General features: G+C 42.9%; 1 protein-coding gene across 38 annotated transcripts in view; it reads left to right on the plus strand.

Moving 5' to 3' along the window:
* Positions 1 to 14413, plus strand: part of Clasp2 (cytoplasmic linker associated protein 2) — a 193826-nt gene extending 179413 nt beyond the window's left edge. For all 38 annotated transcript variants that reach the window (XM_028892946.1, XM_028892952.1, XM_028892947.1 and 35 more), the window contains 5 exons: positions 235 to 428; positions 1871 to 1999; positions 3761 to 3967; positions 9807 to 9923; positions 12702 to 14413. In XM_028892946.1, coding sequence (XP_028748779.1) covers positions 235 to 428; positions 1871 to 1999; positions 3761 to 3967; positions 9807 to 9923; positions 12702 to 12788 — 734 coding nt within the window. In that variant the 3' untranslated portion in view covers positions 12789 to 14413. The remainder of the gene's footprint in view (positions 1 to 234; positions 429 to 1870; positions 2000 to 3760; positions 3968 to 9806; positions 9924 to 12701) is intronic.
* Positions 14414 to 19131: the final 4718 nt, after the last annotated feature.

Here is a 19131-nt window from a genome sequence, read left to right on the forward strand (position 1 = left end):
TGTCCAGACACACAGAGAGCCTCCGGAGGAGTGCTTCTGACAGGCAGTAACTAGGAGATGTGCAGTGGGGATGGGGATGGGGGAGGGCTACACTCTTGCTCAGCTCTGGGTGATAGATCCGGGGTTTCCTTACACGTTGGTTGTAGCTATGTTTCATAGTGTTCTAGAGTGGTCGTTTCTACACCTGAGAGTCAGCCTGTAAAGGACAAAATTAACATTCCATCCTTCTGACAGATCTTTCCTTAGACCACTCTGACCTAGTTGCAGAGCTGTTGAAGGAGCTGTCTAACCACAATGAACGTATAGAAGAAAGGAAAATTGCCCTCTATGAACTCATGAAGCTAACCCAGGAAGAATCTTTCAGTGTTTGGGATGAACACTTCAAAACAATATTACTGTTATTGCTTGAGACTCTTGGGGACAAAGAGGTAAATTGCAGGATATGTATATAAATGATATTCTGTACTGTCTGAGGGTTAATGGATTTATTCTTACTTGGCTTTGTGGGTAGCAGACTAGGAATCACACCCAGGGCCTCTCCAACCCTTGCTTGTTGTTGAGCTTTCCTGTTGATCAGCTAGTACACATTGGAACTTGACAAAATGACTCTATTCTGCTGCTGTTTTCTGCATGTAGTTTTTACTCTGAAGTGCTGTTTCTTTTAACAGATTTTTGTTTCTAAAATTTTTAAGAAGTTTTCAATAGTTAAAAGAAGATACATGTAGCAAGCTGATTCCCACAGAAAAGTAAAAATTACTTGTACATATTTATATGTTTTCAGAGCCAGGCAATGGTGACACATGCCTTTAATCCCAGCACTTGGGAGGCAGAGGCAGGCGGATCCCTGTGAGTTTAAGGACAGCCAGGGCTACACAGTTTGGGGGGGGGGGGCTGTTTTCAGTTGCAAAAATTCCTTTCATAGTCAAAATGTTACTTATTTCAAAGTAATAAAGCTGAGCACTTGGAAGGCTAAGTTAGAAGAATCACTTGAAGTTCAAGAACAGCTTGGGCGACAGGGTGAGACTCTGTCTGAAACCAAGTACCAAGCAGTTGTTTGCAGGTCTTCCTTGCAGAGCCTGTACTTCTGTGAATTTTAGCTTAAAAAGCACAGCTTTTCCTTTTCCTTCTATCTCCTTTGTGGTTATTAGCCAAAAGCCTAAGCCTGCTTCCCCTGACACTCTAGGCCTTGAAGATGCCCTCTGCCCTATATGCAGCTACTGCCAACCCCCATGCCTCACTCAAAAGTCTGGGGTTTCTCTCCTCTTCTCCATCTCCCTCCTTTCAACAGCTTCCAGAATTTTTAACTTGTCTGTCTTGTTTTTTTTTCTCACAAACTCTGGTAATATGGTCTTAAGCCTAGAAAGACTAAAATTTTTAAAAATCTGTGCACGGGCCTGGAGAGGTGGCTAAGCCACTAAGAGTGCTTAATGCTCTGGAAGAGGACCTGTGTTGAATGCCAAACTCCCGATAGTGGGCGGCTCGCAAGCACCTTAGCTCCAGCTCCCCGAGATCCCGTGCTTCTGGCCTCTGAAGGCACCTGCACTCTTATACACAGGCACAGACCCCTAATTAAATATAAAATGTAGATGTAGTAGCACATGCCTATAATCTCTACATTCTGGAGGTGAAAACAGCAGGATTAAACCTTTGGGGCCAGCCTGGGCTACATTGCAGCCTTGATCCCAGCCTATCTCCCAAATACAACAGAAGTAAGAGTGATCCATTTTCCACTAGAGATGATAAATTGTGTACTACATGCTTTATACAGTGTCCCTCCTCCCAACCTTAAAACGCTTATAGAAATTGAAAATGTGCAAAGATTTTGTGCTATCCAGAATATTATTAAAACCACTTAAATGTTTCTTCTTAGCCAACAATCAGGGCTTTGGCATTAAAAGTTTTAAAAGAAATCTTAAGGCATCAACCAGCAAGATTCAAAAACTATGCAGAGCTGACCGTCATGAAAACATTGGAAGCACACAAAGACCCTCATAAAGAGGTGAGTGACCAACAAGTTCAGTCACTAGTGTATTATCACAGTTATGTCTCATAAACCTGTAAGCGCTTCCCAGAAAGCACTCTGATTTGGTGGATGAGGGCTTAGTTTTATTTATTGTGTATATGTGCATGCTGTATGTGTGTGAGCATATGGTCAGTTCTTTTCTTCCACCTTTATGTGTCTTCTGGGAATTGAACTCAGGTCACCAGGCTTGTAGGGCAGGCTTCTCTACCCACTGAACCATCTTCTTGTGTACTTCCTCATACTTAGTCTTATATTGTACCTTGGTTTTGCCTGAAACTCACTATGTGATCCAACTGGCCTTGAACTCTGAACACCCTCTTGCCTGAATCTTCTAAGTACTGGGATTGCAGGTGTGAGCTAACATTTCAAACTAACAGTGTCCTTCTTAATCATTTCCTTCATAAATACGTGTTTTTGATACAATGCTTGATTAAGATGTAAGCATAGAGCTGGGCACATAAGTCAATCAGTAGAGTACTTATTGCAGAACGATGAAAATCTGAGTTCAGTCCCCAAACTTGGAGGAAAAAAGCTGGGTGTGCTGGTTTGAGTCTAACCCCAGGACAGGACAGTGGAGACAAGCAGATCACCAGGCCTTGCTGACCAGCCAGCCTAGCTGAATTGGCAGATCTCATGCTAATGAGAGACCCTTTCTGCAGAAACAACTTGAGGGCTGGCAAGAGAAAGGCATTTGCTCCCAAGGCTTATGATAGGAGTTTGACTCCCATGGTGGAAGGAAAGAACCAACTCCTGCAAGTTGTCCTCTGACTCCCACAGGCATACACCCATTAATACACATGCACGCAGAACACCATCATTTCAGTTTTTATTTTTGAATAGGAGGGGTGGCTTCTGAGGAATGACACCCAGCTCTAGCCTTCACACACACAGATGTGAGCATATGCTCTATCCCATGTGATACATGGATACCAAGACCTTTCCTGTAATTCATCCAGTTTCGCTTTCTCCATTTTGCTCTTCGTTTTCTAATTAGAGTTCACCAGCCTGCATTCCACTTAGCAATAAGAATTTGCTGTTTACATAACAAGTGAAGATAACATTGTCATTTTTAAGTGTGAATCACTTACAGGACCTTTGCCTCTGTTACAGGTTTATTCAGTAAGCTTTTTTTTTTTTTTTAAATATTATATATACAGTGTTCTATCTGCATGTATTCCTACTTATCAGAAGAGGGCACCAGATCTCATTATTAGATGGTTTGAGCCACCAATGTGGTTGCTGGGAATTGAACTCAGGTCCTCTGGAAGCACAACCAGTGCTCTTAACCTCCGAGCCATCTCTCCAGCCCCCACAAACAGCCTTCTTAAGAGTCATGTAAACCTCTTTCCTCACTTCATGTTCATGATATTCTCGCTCCCTACAAACCACAGTGAGGTCTGTTCATTAGCCCCCTACATTCAAGGAGTGTTTGTACCACTTATCTCACCATGACATGAAATAAAGCAAACTAAGTAAATTCTTAAAGTCACGAAACTACTTTTGCCAACAGTAGAGGAACTGGGAAGAAGGAGAATACAGGTGGAGCCCAGTGTCGGCAGCTCCTGGTAGTTGCTAGTCTGATCTTACCTCCCTTCTTGTATTCATCTGTTCACTGCAATATTTTCAATGCATATCCAAAGTACCAAGTCGAGTTAAATGCTTGATGAAATTCATACTTGGGATTTACAGTTTGTTTGTTTGTTTGTTTTTCCTGGCTGGCTTTGCCTTTTGTTTTAGGTGGTGAGGTCTGCTGAGGAAGCTGCCTCCGTGTTGGCTACTTCAATTAGTCCAGAGCAGTGCATCAAAGTGCTTTGTCCAATCATACAAACTGCTGACTACCCAATTAATCTGGCTGCAATCAAAATGCAAACAAAAGTGATAGAGAGAGTATCCAAGGACACCCTTAACATGCTTTTACCAGAAATCATGCCGGGTCTAATACAGGTAAGCTGCAGACTGGAGGAGTCGTCAGGATGCATGTGTGCTTTGGTTATCTCACACTGTTTTCAAGCAGCACTAGTGGCACAGTCAAGACTGCCATGCTCAAGACAAAGATTTGCACTGGGGGTAGGTGGGGTTTAGGTGTGGTACCCAGTATGTAACATAAAAGGTACTACTCAGCAATCTCTTAAGCACATGATCTGGTGTTATGAAATCCATTTGTAGCGTTACGTAACTGTCACTACTGTCCATTGCTAGACCATCCCCATCATTCTAGACTAGCATTTTGTACAAAGCAATAAAACCCATTTCTTGTAACTTCCCTCCCAGTCCCCAATAATCTCTATTCTATTGTCTTTGAACTTAATTATTGTAGATTTTTCATATATGTGAAAAACATAAATATTTGTCCTCTTGTTATTTAATGTTTTATGGGTTCGTTCATAATGTCAGAATTTCATTCCATCATGTAGGAATTTCCATTTGTTTATCCATCCGTTCATTGCTGAATTGGGTTCTGCATTTTTCTCTGCTTTTTATTACTATAACTATTGCAGTACTTGTGTACATCTAGAAGCAGAAATCTGTTGCCACATCTATCTAGAAAGTGGTTATACTGATGAATATTCATAGATGCATTGTGGCTATGACTTTTTCTCTCCACCCATACATATAAACATTTTAGCAAAAATAGGATTATATTTTGCAATATTGCCACATACTGTAAAACTTTGTTAATATTCTACAATGTAGTTTTAGTGGCTGAACAATATTACATAGTATGTATATTGAGCTCTTTTTAAAGAGAATGGATAATTTATTCCTTTGCATCTACAGTAGTTTATTTGTGACTTTGCCCTGAACTTTTTTACCCACTGTGTTTGTGCAGGGCTATATATGCTTTGGTAATAAGCATAGCATGTACATAATGTATATACTTCATATGTTATGAATGCTGAATTAATGTTTCCTGGATGAAGTCTTAGGATATGCAAGTATGATCCAGGAGCTCCTGTGGCTCCAGGTTCCCATATTTGTTTCTGGTCTTGTGAGACAGGGTTTTACTCTGTAACTCCAGGCTGGCCTCACACCTGTGGCAGTCTTCCTACCACAGACTCCCAGGTGCTGGGATTGCAGCCTTGTACCAGCATGTGCAGCCTAAATTCTGAAGTTTGATGCAAAGCCTTATGACACGTGATTACTGAGAACCTGTCAGAAAAGCACAGGAACTGTAATGAATTGAGATTATAGTATTTGTTATAAATGTTAAAATTAGAGTATATAAATACTAAGACCAGAACAAAGAGCAGTAAGAGACAGTAGTATTATATAGTATTTGACTCTCTGTACATGTTCACCAAAAATAGTATCTCCCTGAGCAGCTAAGATTGCATATTGATGTGAGTGGAAATGAACAGGCATGGTGGTGCGTGCCTTTAAGTCCCAACATTTGGGAGGTAGAAGTAGGTCCATCTCTATGAGTTCCAGACCAGCCAAGAAAACTGAAAAGACAGCCATAGAATGGAGAAAAGTTTTGCAAGTTAGTATCTTATAAGAGCCAGAATATATGTAAAGACATATTCTAACTTAACAACAACAACAAAAAATGGTTTTCATAGGCAAAGGACTTGTATAGACATTTCACCAAATAAGATACACAAGTAAATAGCCAGTGAACAAGTGGAAAAAGCTAGTTCTCATTAGCCCTTATGGAAACATGCATCAAAAACACAATGCAGGGGAAGGGAGCTGGAGAGATGGCTCAGATGCTCTCCCCCACTCTTTAAAATGCTAATTTTTAATTATTATTTTATGTATATAGGTATTTTGCCTGCGTGTATATTTGTGCACCACACGCATGCTGATGTTTGCAGATGACAGAAGAGGGCATCAGATCCTCTGGACCTAGTGTTCTAGATGGTTCTGAGCCACCATGTGAATACCGAAAATTGAGCCCAGGTCCTCTGGAAGAGCAGCCAGTGCTCTTAACCACTAAGTCATCTCTCTTTCCTCTCTTGAAGGGGACCCAAATTCAGTTCTCAGCTCCTATATCAGGTGGCTCACAACTACTTGTAACTCAAGCTGCAGGAGGAGCCAGTGTTCTCTTCTGGCCTCTCCAGGAACTGCATTCATGTGCACAAACTCCCACTTAGGCACACAGATATCCACATAATTAAAAATAAAAATAAATTTAAAAAAAACACACAGGGAAGGCTGGTAAAATAACTCAACAGGTGAAGACATAAGCCAGAGGACCTAAGTTCCATTCTCAGAACCATGTAAAAGTAGAAGGAGAGATCCAGCTCTACAGAGTTGTCCTCTGTGTTTACCCAAGAGGAGAAAGGAGAAGTGACACTATAAACACTTAGTAATGAGTGAGTGCACATCACAGTACAGCACACAGTAGAGCTGTACCTGTGGGAAGGAAGCAGATGCTGGGACCTGCTGCAGCCTTCTGCAGCTGGACGGGGCCAGATCCAGAAGCCCTCCGACTCTGCTCTTCCATCAGCATCCCAGAGACAACAACCAGAGAACGTGTTTTGGCAGGAGCTGTGGGCCCCATTTTTTTTTTAATGTATTAGATGTTTGGGTTGCATGTATGTATGTACACCACATGGATGCAGTGTTCCTAGAGGGCAGAGAGAGTATCAAATCTCCTAGAATCAAAATTACAGTCAGTGGAGAGCCACTAGGCTGGTGTTGAGAATCAAACCCAAATCCTCTGGGAGAACAGCTATTCCTCTTAATCACTGAGGAATCATCTCTCCAGTAGATCAGGAGTTCAAGGCCCTCTTCAGTTACATAGTGAGTTTGAGGCCAGCCTGGTTTACAGAGCAAGTTCCAAGGCAGCCAGGGCTACACAGAGAAACCCTGTTGCTCAGGATGCTATGAATGTGTTGCTCTGATTGATTGATAAATAAGATGCTGATTGGCCAGTAGCCAGGCAGGAAGTATAGGCAGGACAAGCAGAGAAGAGAATTCTGGGAACAGGAAGGCTGAGTCAAGAGTCGCCAGCCAGACACAGAGGAAGTGAGACGTAAAAGTACCGATTTGCCACAAGCCACGTGGCAACTTATAGATTAATAGAAATGGATTAATTTGGCTGGGCGGTGGTGGTGCACGCCTTTAATCCCAGCACTCGGGAGGCAGAGCCAGTTCGAGGCCAGCCTGGGCTGCCAAGTGAGTTCCAGGAAAGGCGCAAAGCTACACAGAGAAACCCTGTCTCGAAAAACAAAAAAAAAAAAAAAAGAAAAGAAAAGAAAAGAAAAACAAAAGAAAAGAAAAGAAATGGGGTTAATTTAAGATGTAAGAGCTGAGTGATTATTTTATAAGTGGGCTGCAGAACTGCGGGGGGGCCCAAGGGGGATTGGAGAAAACTCAAGCTACACCCTGTCTCAAGAAAACAAAAACAAAAACCAAAAAAAGATAGCCTCAGCTACATAGACTGTCTCAAAAAAATAAAATAAAACATAATAGGCATGGTGGTTGTACCTTTAATCCTGGTACTCAGGAAGTAGGTGAGTCTCTGTGAGGCCAGCCTGTTCTATATAGTGCTAGGCCAGCCAGAGCTGTAAGTGGAACTCTGTCTCAAAAAAAAACAAAAAACAACAACAACAAAAAGACATTGTTTATGGGGTGGTGGTGGTGGTGTGGTGGTGGTGGTGGTGGTGGTGGTGGTAGCAGCACACGCCTTTAATCCCAGTACTCAGGAAGCAGAGGCAGGCAAATATCTCTGTGAGTTTGAGGCCAGCCTGGTCTACAGAATGAGTCCCAGGACAACCAGGGCTACACAGAGAAACCTTGTCTCAAAACAAAGAAGAAAAAAAAAAAAGAGCTGGAGAGATAAATAATGGATATTGCTTGTCAAGAGGACTCAAAGCCTTCTGGAACTCCAGCTCCAATGAATCTGACACCTCAGGCCTCCACACCACCATCACCACCATCGCCCCACACACACCATACAATATGCATGATAGGCCAAGTTAGGTGTATTGGGGTGAGGCAGCCCTGGGTTTTTTCAGTGCTCCTAACTGCTGTCATAGGTGCTCATAAATGGGAGGGGCAGAGGGGATTATGCATAGCAGGCAGGAAATGGAAATGACAAAATGAATTGGAGACAGATTGCCAAGGCCTTAAGACAAGGGGGATTTGAGGTTTCAGGTTACTGTTACACAGCAGCTGGAAGCTGATACAAACCAGATTGAGCTGGTCTCAGAGATAGACCTCCTGAGTACTACTCTGATGTCATACCTCTTAGGCTCCTTCACAGGTTTCCACAGCCAGAATGAGCCCCTGTCTCATGTCGCTCTCCAGCTGGTCCTGCCTACCTCGTCCTCCTACTTAATATGTTTCTGTTTCAGTTTTTGAAACATGATCTTACTTTATATCTCTGGTTGACCTAGAACTCGCTGTGTATATCAGGCTGGCCAAGAACTCAGTTATGCCTGCTTCAGCCTCCCAAGTCCTGGGATTAAAGTCATACACCACCATACCTGCTCTCCTATTTTGTGTGTTCTCCTTTAATAAATGAATTTATTCATACATAGAAAGTGCTCGGTTGTTTATGAAATCATGTACTTCTCTCTGTCTGCTTCATTCAGCCCTCCTTCCCTTTTGTCCTTTTTCTTTTTGAGATTTTATTTTTTGTTTTATGTGTATGAATGTTTACCTGTATTATATCTGTGCACCATGCTTGCAGTTCCTGCAGAGCCCTAAAGAGGGCGTTGGGTTCTCTGGAACTGGAGTTACAGATGTCTCTGAGCTGCCATGTGGTTGGTCCTTTGCCAGTGCTCTTAACAACTGAGCCAGCTCTCTAGTTCCTTGTCCTTATTTTTTGAGATTGAATTTTATATAGCCCAGACTGGCCTTAACTTGCTGTATATCATACAGTGACCTTGACATTGCGATCTTCCTGCCTTTACCTCCTCTCCTGAATGCTGAGTCAAGTGCCACCATCCCTGTTTTTTGCAGTGCTGGGGATCAAACCCAAAGCCTTGTGTGACCTAGGCAAGCAATCCACCAACTGAGCTCCATCCCTACCTCACACCACCCCACTCTGTTGTCCCAGCTAGCTTCCTCCTCCTTTATCTTTCATTTGATTTCTTTGCAAAGCATTTTCTGAGTATTGTTTCCTACCCAGCTCTCTCCTGACCTGACCATAGCATTCAGTAACTCCAGTTCTGGAAGGTCAGTTCCATTTCACTGGACACCGAGCATTGTTAACCTCACCTATCCTGGTCACATAGCAGCCCTTCAGTGCTTGAATGTCAGATATAGTAGCATCTGAGTGTTACTTGTAATTAGAAAAGTCTCCGGGCAGTGGTGGCGCACGCCTTTAATCCCAGCACTCGGGAGGCAGAGCCAGGCGGATCTCTGTGAGTTCAAGGCCAGCCTGGTCTCCAAAGCGAGTTCCAGGAAAGGTGCAAAGCTACACAGAGAAACCTTGTCTCGAAAAAAACAAACAAAAAAAAAAAAAAGAGGAGACGTGCATGACACATTCTAGGCCTGGGTTCTAGGAAGGCCTTGACTGCCAAACCACAGCATCCGATGGTGAGGAGGTCCTCACTGCTTCAGAGCTGCATGCTCTAAGGAGGTTCTCTGGGAATGTTTGCAAAGTGGATTGGAAAAGGGGCAGGTGCAGGCTGCAGCTTCTAAAGAAAGAACGTGCTAAGAACACTGGCAGCTGGTAGAGTGTGGGGTGGGGTAGAGAGGAAAGCTGTATCATTCCTGCCTACAGAGTAGAAAGTTGGCTCAGGTGAGAAGTCATGTTAGAGCTCTCTTCTGTCCTTCAAGGTGGCCTTCTTAAACTGTCAGAGATACACCCATGACCTCTCTTCCCTAGGGTTACGATAACTCAGAAAGCAGTGTCCGGAAAGCTTGTGTCTTCTGCCTGGTAGCTGTTCATGCGGTGATTGGTGATGAACTAAAGCCACATCTCAGTCAACTCACCGGCAGTAAAGTAAGTAGTACGGAGGCTCTCGGGTAGCAGCATGATGTGGTGAACTTGCTGCTCAGCTTTTAGTAAGTAGTTCTCTGAGTTTTCACTTTGCCTTTATTCCTCCAACTGCCTTTCAGCTCTTTCTGCTGCTAAGGTCTGTGCTGTAGTTACTAACACCACCAGAGAGGTAGGATGGTCAGGAGGCTGCTGTGGGGTTAATACCTGGAGCTCCTGGTCATTTGTAACAGCTGACAGACTCCCATTCCCACACTTACATCCTGACCTCCTGTCAGGCCTGTAAGGTGGGGCCTGTTTGGTAGTGTTGGTTTATTTTTACTCTGATTCTTTCAGGGCCAGCCGCCCAGCTCTCAAATAAATGCACGGAGACTTATTCTTACTTATGGATGCCTGGCCTTAGCTTGGTTTATTTCTATCCTGTCTACCTTTTACCTCAGGACTTTTACCTTTCTATATACTTTTTTTACTTCTTACTCCATGGCTTGCTGTGTAGCTGGGTGGCTGACCCCTGGAGTCCTCCTCTCCTTTTCCTTTTCCTTTTCTCACTCCTTGCTCTTCTCCTCTCTCCTCTCCTTCTTTCCCCCTCCTCCTACCCTCCCTCCCCTCCTATTTATTCTCTCTGCCTGCCAGCCCCCACCTATCCTTTCTCCTGCCTAGCTGTTGGCCATTCAGCTCTTTATTAGACCAGTCAGGTGTTTTAAACAGGCAAAGTAACACAACTTCACAGAGTTAAACAAATGCAACATAAAAGAATGAGCACATCTTTACATCGTTAAACAAATGTTCCACAGCATAAATGAATGTAACACATTTTCAACTAATATTCCACAAGTTTAGTTAAGAACAGATTGTTGTAGTTATTCACAAATACTTATTTCTCCCAAATTGGGAACACTTGAAGTTTTTCAAAATTTTGCTTGAAGATTTGATTAAGACACCCTTTGCGCCTGTGATCCTAGCACCCAGAGGCTGAGCAAGAAGCACTTGCTTTCTCTGTTTGTCTTTAAGTTTCTTAATTTTTTGTTTTGCTTGTTTTCTGAGGCAAAGTCTTCACCATGTAACCCTAGCAAGCCTGGAACTGAGAGATTCGCCTGCCTCTGCCTCCAAGTGCTGGGATAAAGGTGTGCCCCACCATGCCAAGCATGTTTCTCACTTATTTGTGGTGCCACTACCACACCTACAGGCAGTGTGCCTGACACAGTGAGGAGGAAAGAAGAGCCTTCTGTGAGAGGCAGACCTGGGCATTTTGAAGCTGATTGGTCAGTAGCTGTACTGTGACCAAAGGGGCTTCCTGCTGAAGCTCTAGTGCTGCTGGTGTGGACCACGGCTGCCTCTGTACCAGGCCTCATAGTTATCTCCTGTGCGCGAGGGCTGTCTCGAGGCCACCTGCCCTGCAGAGCTTCCTCTCTCCTGCCAAGAACTCTCCTGTTACTTAAACCTACTACCGCATCCACCACCAACACTGCCCTCATCATTGTCCATAGTTTAATGATTGCTGGCCATTGTATTTCCAAGACTGATTAGATTTCCCACCCCCACCATAATTACAGCAACTAGAACTTCATGGTAAGCACCATTGTGGTTTTCATATTGTTGTCCATCACTACCATGACCTCTCTTCCTGTAACGAGGACCACCAATAGTGACCACCATCACCTCTCCCATAACACCTGGGCTGCCACCGCCATCACTGTAGCTTCCTGTCCACTGAAATTCCCACCATGGCCAAAGTTACCTCCTACCTTCAAAAATCCTCTACGCCCCCCTGAGTACCCAGATCCACCTCCAGGACCTCTTTGTGATCCAGCAGACCACTTCTTACTTAGGCCCTTTGCACTTACAGTTTGTACCCTTTAGTATTTTTGAGTATAATTTTAACCATGTGTCTCATGATCATAATTCACAAAAGCAAATTCTCTCCTTTTTTCTATTCTATCCTAATTTTGTGATTCAATCTTGCTGTACTTTTTCAAGGCAGCCCCGTTATTTTCTGTATCTGTCACACCACCCACATTTTCTAAACTGGTAAGTGGACACTAGGCTTTACAAATCCTCTCTCTTTGGTTCCACTTTATGCCCATCAACCTTGTGTAGTTGAATACACATTGCTGCCTCTGCCTCTTAACACAAGACTAAGTCACCATTTAAAAAAAAAAAAAAGCCCCGGAACTTTGACTTGGTATCTTCAACTAAAACTTTCTGGTTCATCCTTAAGACTTAAAGAATTAGATCAAGGTTGTTTGTCTTATTGTATTAATATTACCAAAGCTTTGAAACTTGTTCTTATCTGCAGGATGAGAATGAGCTGTAGTGCTGGTTAAATTGTAGCTGAGTGCAGCTGACTGGAGGCCTTTACCTTCATTCAGAGTTTTCCCAAGCCCCAGCGGTTGTCTTTACCTGAACAGATTTACGTTTCAAGTTGCAGAAAGACAGAGTAGAACTAGACATAAGGGGTAAGGCATGGACTCGGTTGTCAACAGCTTGTCTAATGTGCTCGAAGCCCTGGGTTCAGACCCCAGCACCACATAGACTGAACATGATGGTGCACGCCTGTAGTCTAGACAGAGACAAGAGGGTCAGGCGTTCAAGATCATCCTCAGGCACAGATCAATGTGAGGACAGCATGGCTCCAAATATATCTGTCTTTCAATTCTGTGTGTGTGTGTGTGTGTGTGTGTGAGAGAGAGAGAGAGAGAGAGAGAGAGAGAGAGAGACATTTCTTATCATATCATTATAAGTAGAGCAGTTGGTTCAAATGGTGCATGTGGCTTTGATCCACAGATGAAGCTGCTGAACCTTTACATCAAGCGTGCACAGACGGGCTCTGCAGGAGCTGACCCCACTGCTGATGTTGCTGGACAGGGCTAGTGCTGCAGGTGGAGCCTCCCAGGTCTCCGAAGAGACAGCTGCCCCCCTCATCCAGGACAGGAAACTCTCAAGTCCAGCTTTTGGGACAGAGCTACCAGTTCCCAGTTCTAGTTTTTTGTTTTGTTCCGTTTTGTATTTTCTGTAACAGAGGGTGTCCTCAGTCTGCATGTAACTTTACGATAATTATTCCAAATTCAGGAAAAGCAGTATTAACATCAGTTGATCAGTACAAAGTAATTTTTTAATCTAATTCACCATTTCACATGTTTGTACTTCTTTGTCTTCCCACTAACCTTTGCCAGTGTTATGATTGTATACATTTTTAAAATGCTGGTTAAACAGGAATGCTTCAGGCTTTAAAAGTTTAACAGTCTAAACTTTTTTTTTTTTTGCTTTTATTCAACTGCAGAAGAATATTTTTATTGCTACCTTGAGTTTTGTTCCGTATCATGTCCTATGCTAGAAATATTGACAATGACGTGAGACAAAGCAGGGCTACTTGGGACTCAGCCAGACTGTTGATGTGGCGGTGGTACGTGTCATTAGCTGCGACTTCTTTGGGATGACCTCAAAGAGAAATGTCCTAGAATCAGCCAGTTCTGTAAGACTGAGCGTGTCTGTGGGTTCTTGATCTCAACACCTTTATGTAAAGCCGTGCCCCTTCTCTGACCCCGTAAGAAAGCTGCACCAAATCACCTGCCTGGGTGTCCATGGGAATAGGAAAATGGATGGTTTTGTTGCAGAGCTTTTTGGTTTATCTTTGTTGTGAATGATGCTTTTGTTGTATTTATTAATATCAGATTCACTTATGAATAGACTTGATAATGGAAACAGATGAAAAAATCAAGTGCATGTGTGTCTGACTGTCCTCTGTTTCTCAATTGATAAACTAATTATTGACATGGGAGTCAACCAGCACCTTTTTGTTGAATGATGGAACCTGGTTTCCTTTGACCATGAAATTGTCTTATGAAAACACTGGTCCTGATGAGAGAGAAGATGGTGCCGGGCTCTGTACAATGGGCTCCCATTTTCTACCTCTTCAGGGCTGACACTTTAACTGACCCGCTGCCTGTAGCGTCTTGGAAAACTACTTTAAGGTGACGTTTTGTTACTTTTTAACATTTTTTTAATCACCTCTGCTAAAGCTATTATTTTTATGTGCAGCCAACTTTCAAATATTACCAGTTTGGGTAAAAGACCAAATTAGGTAATTTGAAACCAGGATACTATTAATTTCTCATCTTGACCTTTTTTTTTTTTTTTTTTTTTTTTTCTTTTTTTAAATCCAAACATAAGGTGAATTTGACTGGAAAGCAAATGGCTGTTAGGGAAGCAGTTTGCTATTGTTACAGAGTTATCTATCTTTGTTCAGCTGAAAACAATGTAGAAATGTATGTAAAGAACTTAAGCCAAGAGAACTGGACGGATGATTGGTTGTAGGCTTTTCCCTCCCCTTGTCTTCGTTCTGTTCCAGCAGAAGAAAAAGATATGCTCCATATCCTCTCCTACCTGTAACACTTTTGATTTCTACTGTTAATGACATTGTGTATTTATAGTTCTATGCTTACTGTTGTGCATATACTGGCAATAAAACTGTACATAACATTACTTGAAAACCTTAACAATGTAGTTCAGCTGTTTCTGTCTCACTGTGGGTTCTTCTACATACATGAAAGGTCTTGGACCAGTTACGGTCTCATGAAATTTATGTGTGCATGTGAGTTGCAAAGACCAAGAACAACCACCACAACCCAATATATATAAGTACATGTGTGTCTTATAGCTCAGATATTGACCTCTGCTCAGTAGTGTCTTAAATCAGTATATTGATATAATTTTGACCTCTGCTTTAAAATATTATTTTAATTACTGTTGACAACTGAGTGGAGCAGTTTAAGCTGAATAACAGCATTGAAAAATTAGACCTAGCCCCTGAGTGTAACAGAGAGCACTGAAAAATTAATGAGCTGCAGAAAAGAAAAGCTGTTTATTGTTTCCAAGTGAAAACTAACATACACTGGGAGTGGTACATATACTGGGAGTGGTGGCACATGCCTTTAATCCCAGCACTTGGGAGGCAGAGGCAGTCAAATCTCAAAGTTTGAGTCCAGCCTGGTCTACAGAATGAGTTCCAGGAAAGCCAGGACTATGAAGAGAAACCCTGTCTCAAAAAAGAAAGGAAGGAAAGAAGAAATAAACATGAACATTGTATAATTTGGGGGTTGGATTTGGGTATAGCATGGTCTTTTTAATAAAAACAAACCCAGAGCCAGGTATTGGGGTGAATGCTGGAAGATCAGAGAAGCAAAACAAGCTACCTCACCTTGCCAATTCCTCAGCTGATCCTGTTTTCTCAGACTGGGAGCCTCTGAGTCCTTATCCAAATGGATCTCAGCTGAACTGCTTCTTGAAAGCCTGAAAGTTTAACCGGGCTCTAGTTCCTCATCCTCAAACCTTAAATACCTTTCGGCTTCCTGCCATCACTTCCTGGGATTAAAGGCTCTTGTTACCATGCCTGGCTGTTTCCAGTGTGGCTTTGAACTCACAGAGATCCAGGCAGATCTCTACTTTTGGAAACCTAGGATTAAAGGCATGTGTGCCACCATTTTCTGGCCTCTATATCTAGTGGCTGTCTTGTTCTCTGGCTCCAGATAAGTTTATTAGGGTTCACAATATTTTGGGGAACACAGTATCACCACATTTGGGTCTGTGGCAAAGCCCTTGCCTACTGTACACAGAGCCACAACAAATAAATGGAAAAAAAACTTCCATAATTTCAAGTTTATAAGAATAAGAAAATTATTGATATTCAGATCACTATATACAGTATGCTTTTACTTTGTTTATTTCAGAAACATACTTAGGTATCAACTGTTAAAGATGGTCATACAAAGCTACTGTTTAGATGTCTTTAGCTGAAGAAATGGCTCACAGTTAAGAGTAGGGTTCTCTAGAATCCATTAAGTAGGGTTTGCTAGAATAACAGAACTTATAGAATTAATCTCTCCTTATATGTATAGAAAGGGGATTTACTAGATCTTGCTAATCCAACAGTGGCTGCCTATGAATGGAAAGTCCCCAAAATCCAGTACTTGCTCAGTCCACAAGGCTGGATATCTCAGCTCATCTTCAGTAGATGCTGGAATCCCGAAAAAGGAGGCTCTAAAGCCAGTGAAGGAATGGATGTGCTAGTGAGGCAAGAGCAGGCAGGCAAAGAGCAAGAGCTTTCTTCTGTGACTTCACTTGGGCTCCCAGGAAAAGACAAGGCCCAGATTAGAGGCAGGTCTTACCACTTCAGAAGATCAGGATTAGAGATGTGTCTTCCTACCTCAAAGATCCAGATTAGAAGTGGATCTTCACACTTCAAATTGAGCAAAATTCCCTCACAGGTGTGTCCTTTTTGGGGTTTAGTTAATTGCAGATGTAGTCAAGTTGACAGCCAAGGATAGCCATCACAATCTTCCAAAGGACCTGAGAGTTCAGTTCCCAGCATCCACTTCAGATGGCTCACCACCATCTGTAATTCCGGGGGACCCAATGCTCTCTCCCCACAACCACCCACCCACCTATGTGTAACGTGCAAACAAGCAACACAAATAAATAAAAATAAATTTGTAAATACTTTCTTTGTCTTGCTTTTCTCCCCCAAACTAATATACCACACATTTATTGCACTACTGAGAATTTGAAGTGTTTTGAAGATCAGGTACAGTGCCGTACACCATGCCCACAGTCATCCCACCTACTTGGGAGGCTGAGGCAGGAGAATAGCTTGAATCCAAGAGTCAGAAGGCCAGGCTGAGAAACATGGCTAGACCCTTTCTGCACAATACAGACACTTTTTGGGAATGGGTAGGGGTTCAAGACAGAGTTTCTTTGTGTTATAGCCCTGGCTGTCCTGGAACTCATTTTGTAGACCAGGCTAGCCTCAAACTTACAGGGATCCACCTGCCTCTGCCTCTTGAGTGCTAGAACTAAAGGCATGCAACACCACCACCTGGCACATACACATATTTTTAAGTATACTTTAGTTCCAGGTTATAAAGCATGATTAGTTCTTCTGGGTTTTAGAACGTTACAGACTTGTGTTTTGTTTCCCTGAGATGGAGTGTGACTATAGAAAGGTCCTCTTGGTAGCCAGGCAGGGGAAAGCACCGCAGTCTGTTTTTACAAGAGGGTGGGTTTTTGGTCTGTTGTTCTTTACACCTTGTTTAACAGAGTGATAGGTTCACTTCTCACTGAATGGTGTTGGGGGGGACTCAATTTTTAATACAGCTTACATGCTAAACATCCTGCCAAATAATTGGTTTCCAGCTGTCTTAGTTTCCTTTTCTATTGCTGTGATAAATATATTCTGGAAAGGGGCCTGGAGAGACGACTCAGCAGTTAAGAGCACCACCTCCTCAGAGGACCTGGATTCAGTTCCCAGCACCCACGAGGCAGTTCACAACCATCTGTAACTCCAGTTCCAGGGGAATCCAGTGCCCTCTTCTGTGACTTCTTTGGGCGCCAAACATGCACACGGCACACTTATATACATGCATCAGGGGCTTGAGAGAAGTTGTCACAGTACATTCACAGTCAAGAGCAGATGAGTGGGCATATACTTGTACTCTGCTTTCTTTCTCTAATGCATTTCAGGATTTCCTTCCTAGGGAATGGTGTCACCTGTGGTAAGCAGGTTTCTCAATGTAATTAAGATAATCTCCCATAGATAAACCCACACCAACCTGATTTAGACAATCCTTCACTGATGCTCTTCCCAGGTGATTCTAGACTATCACACCAACTCAAGCCAATGTGTTTTCTCCCACAGCACATTCCATTCAGAAGTTTCAGGTTAATACAGGGTGGGTTTTTTTAAAGTTACTCATGAAAGATAGTGGTTTGGGATTTTGTTGTTGTTTTTGGGGTTGGAATCATTTGGAGGCTTTTGGTTAGGGTCTTGTTTCCTGTTTTAAAGACACGGTCAACTTACTATATAGCTGAGGGTGACCTTGAGCTGCTGAGCATCAAATACAGAGCTTCATGTGTGCTAGACACAGTCTGCTAACATCCCCTGCTCCAAAATGGTGGGTTTTACTTCACAGTACTGCCATCAACTCCAAAGTCCACAGAAAGAAATAAAAATTTAAAACAAACCAAACTCCAGAGGCCAGAAAATGTTCCTTCCATTGAGTTTTTTTTTTTTTTTTTTTTTTTTTTTTTTTTTTTTTTTTTTCGAGACAGGTTCTCTTACTTGCGCTTTTAATCTTAGACATTCAACACAAATCCCTGCTCTGCCCCGATTATAAAGCTCCCACCCCCCCCTTCCATTGAGTTTTATCCCAGATCAGCGACAGTGCGATAACCAAGGAAACCAGACAAATACTGTCAGCAATGGCTGGCTAGTAGTAAAAGTCTGAGAGTTGTCTGAGTACTGCCTGGTTACACTGGCATGCAGTACCTACAATAATCAGAATGAGACAAAAATGAGAATGGTGGTTACCAGTGTTGGGGGCCAGGGGAGATGGAGTTCAAACGTAAACCCATTATAACCTGATTACTATGAATAACTGTTGAGAAACCAAGACAGCTAATATGAAGGACCCGAACATCTATGTAGATAACGAAGCGGCTGCCTCCCAAGCAGCCTGGCTGCTGCTGCTTTCCTTCATACACTGCTCCTTTTCCTGCCCCAGACCTGAACTATTCCACCTAATGACCCCAAGCCAGATTTTATATTAAAGTGGTGAAGTAGAAAAAGAACTAGCCCGACATGGTAGCACATACTTGTAATTTCAGCACTTGATAGGCTGATGTGGAAGGATTACTGCCAGTTCCAAGGCAACTTGATGCATAGTGAGTTCCAGATCAACCAGGGCTACATAGCAAAACCTTGTTTCAAAACACACACAATGAAAGAAAATGAACAAACAATAAAAAAGCAGGCTGATCTCTGAGTTTGAAACCAGCCAGCCAGACCTACACAGTGAGCCCTTACACACACACACAAAGGTCAGGATTGGGGTGGGGTGGGGTAGTTCTCAGTTAAGTGCTTGGAATACAAGCATTCAGGCCTGAGTTCTGTCCTCCACCCACATAAAAACTGGATGTAGTGGTGCACACTTGTAATCACAGCGCCAGGGAACCAGAGACAGATCCCAGGCTCACTAGTCAACCAGCCTAACCTAATAAGTGAGTTCCAGATTCATCGAGCAAACCCTGCCTCTGAGAACGAGGTGGAATTGATTGAGGGAGACATCCAGCATTAACCTCTTGCCCCACAGGCACCTGTATGCAGGCGCACACAGGAACACAGGATATTGCTGACTTAAGACACTTGGCTTTAGATTTTTTT

Source organism: Peromyscus leucopus, chromosome 7 (genome assembly GCF_004664715.2).
Source record: "Peromyscus leucopus breed LL Stock chromosome 7, UCI_PerLeu_2.1, whole genome shotgun sequence".
NCBI classification, from domain to species: domain Eukaryota; kingdom Metazoa; phylum Chordata; class Mammalia; order Rodentia; family Cricetidae; genus Peromyscus; species Peromyscus leucopus.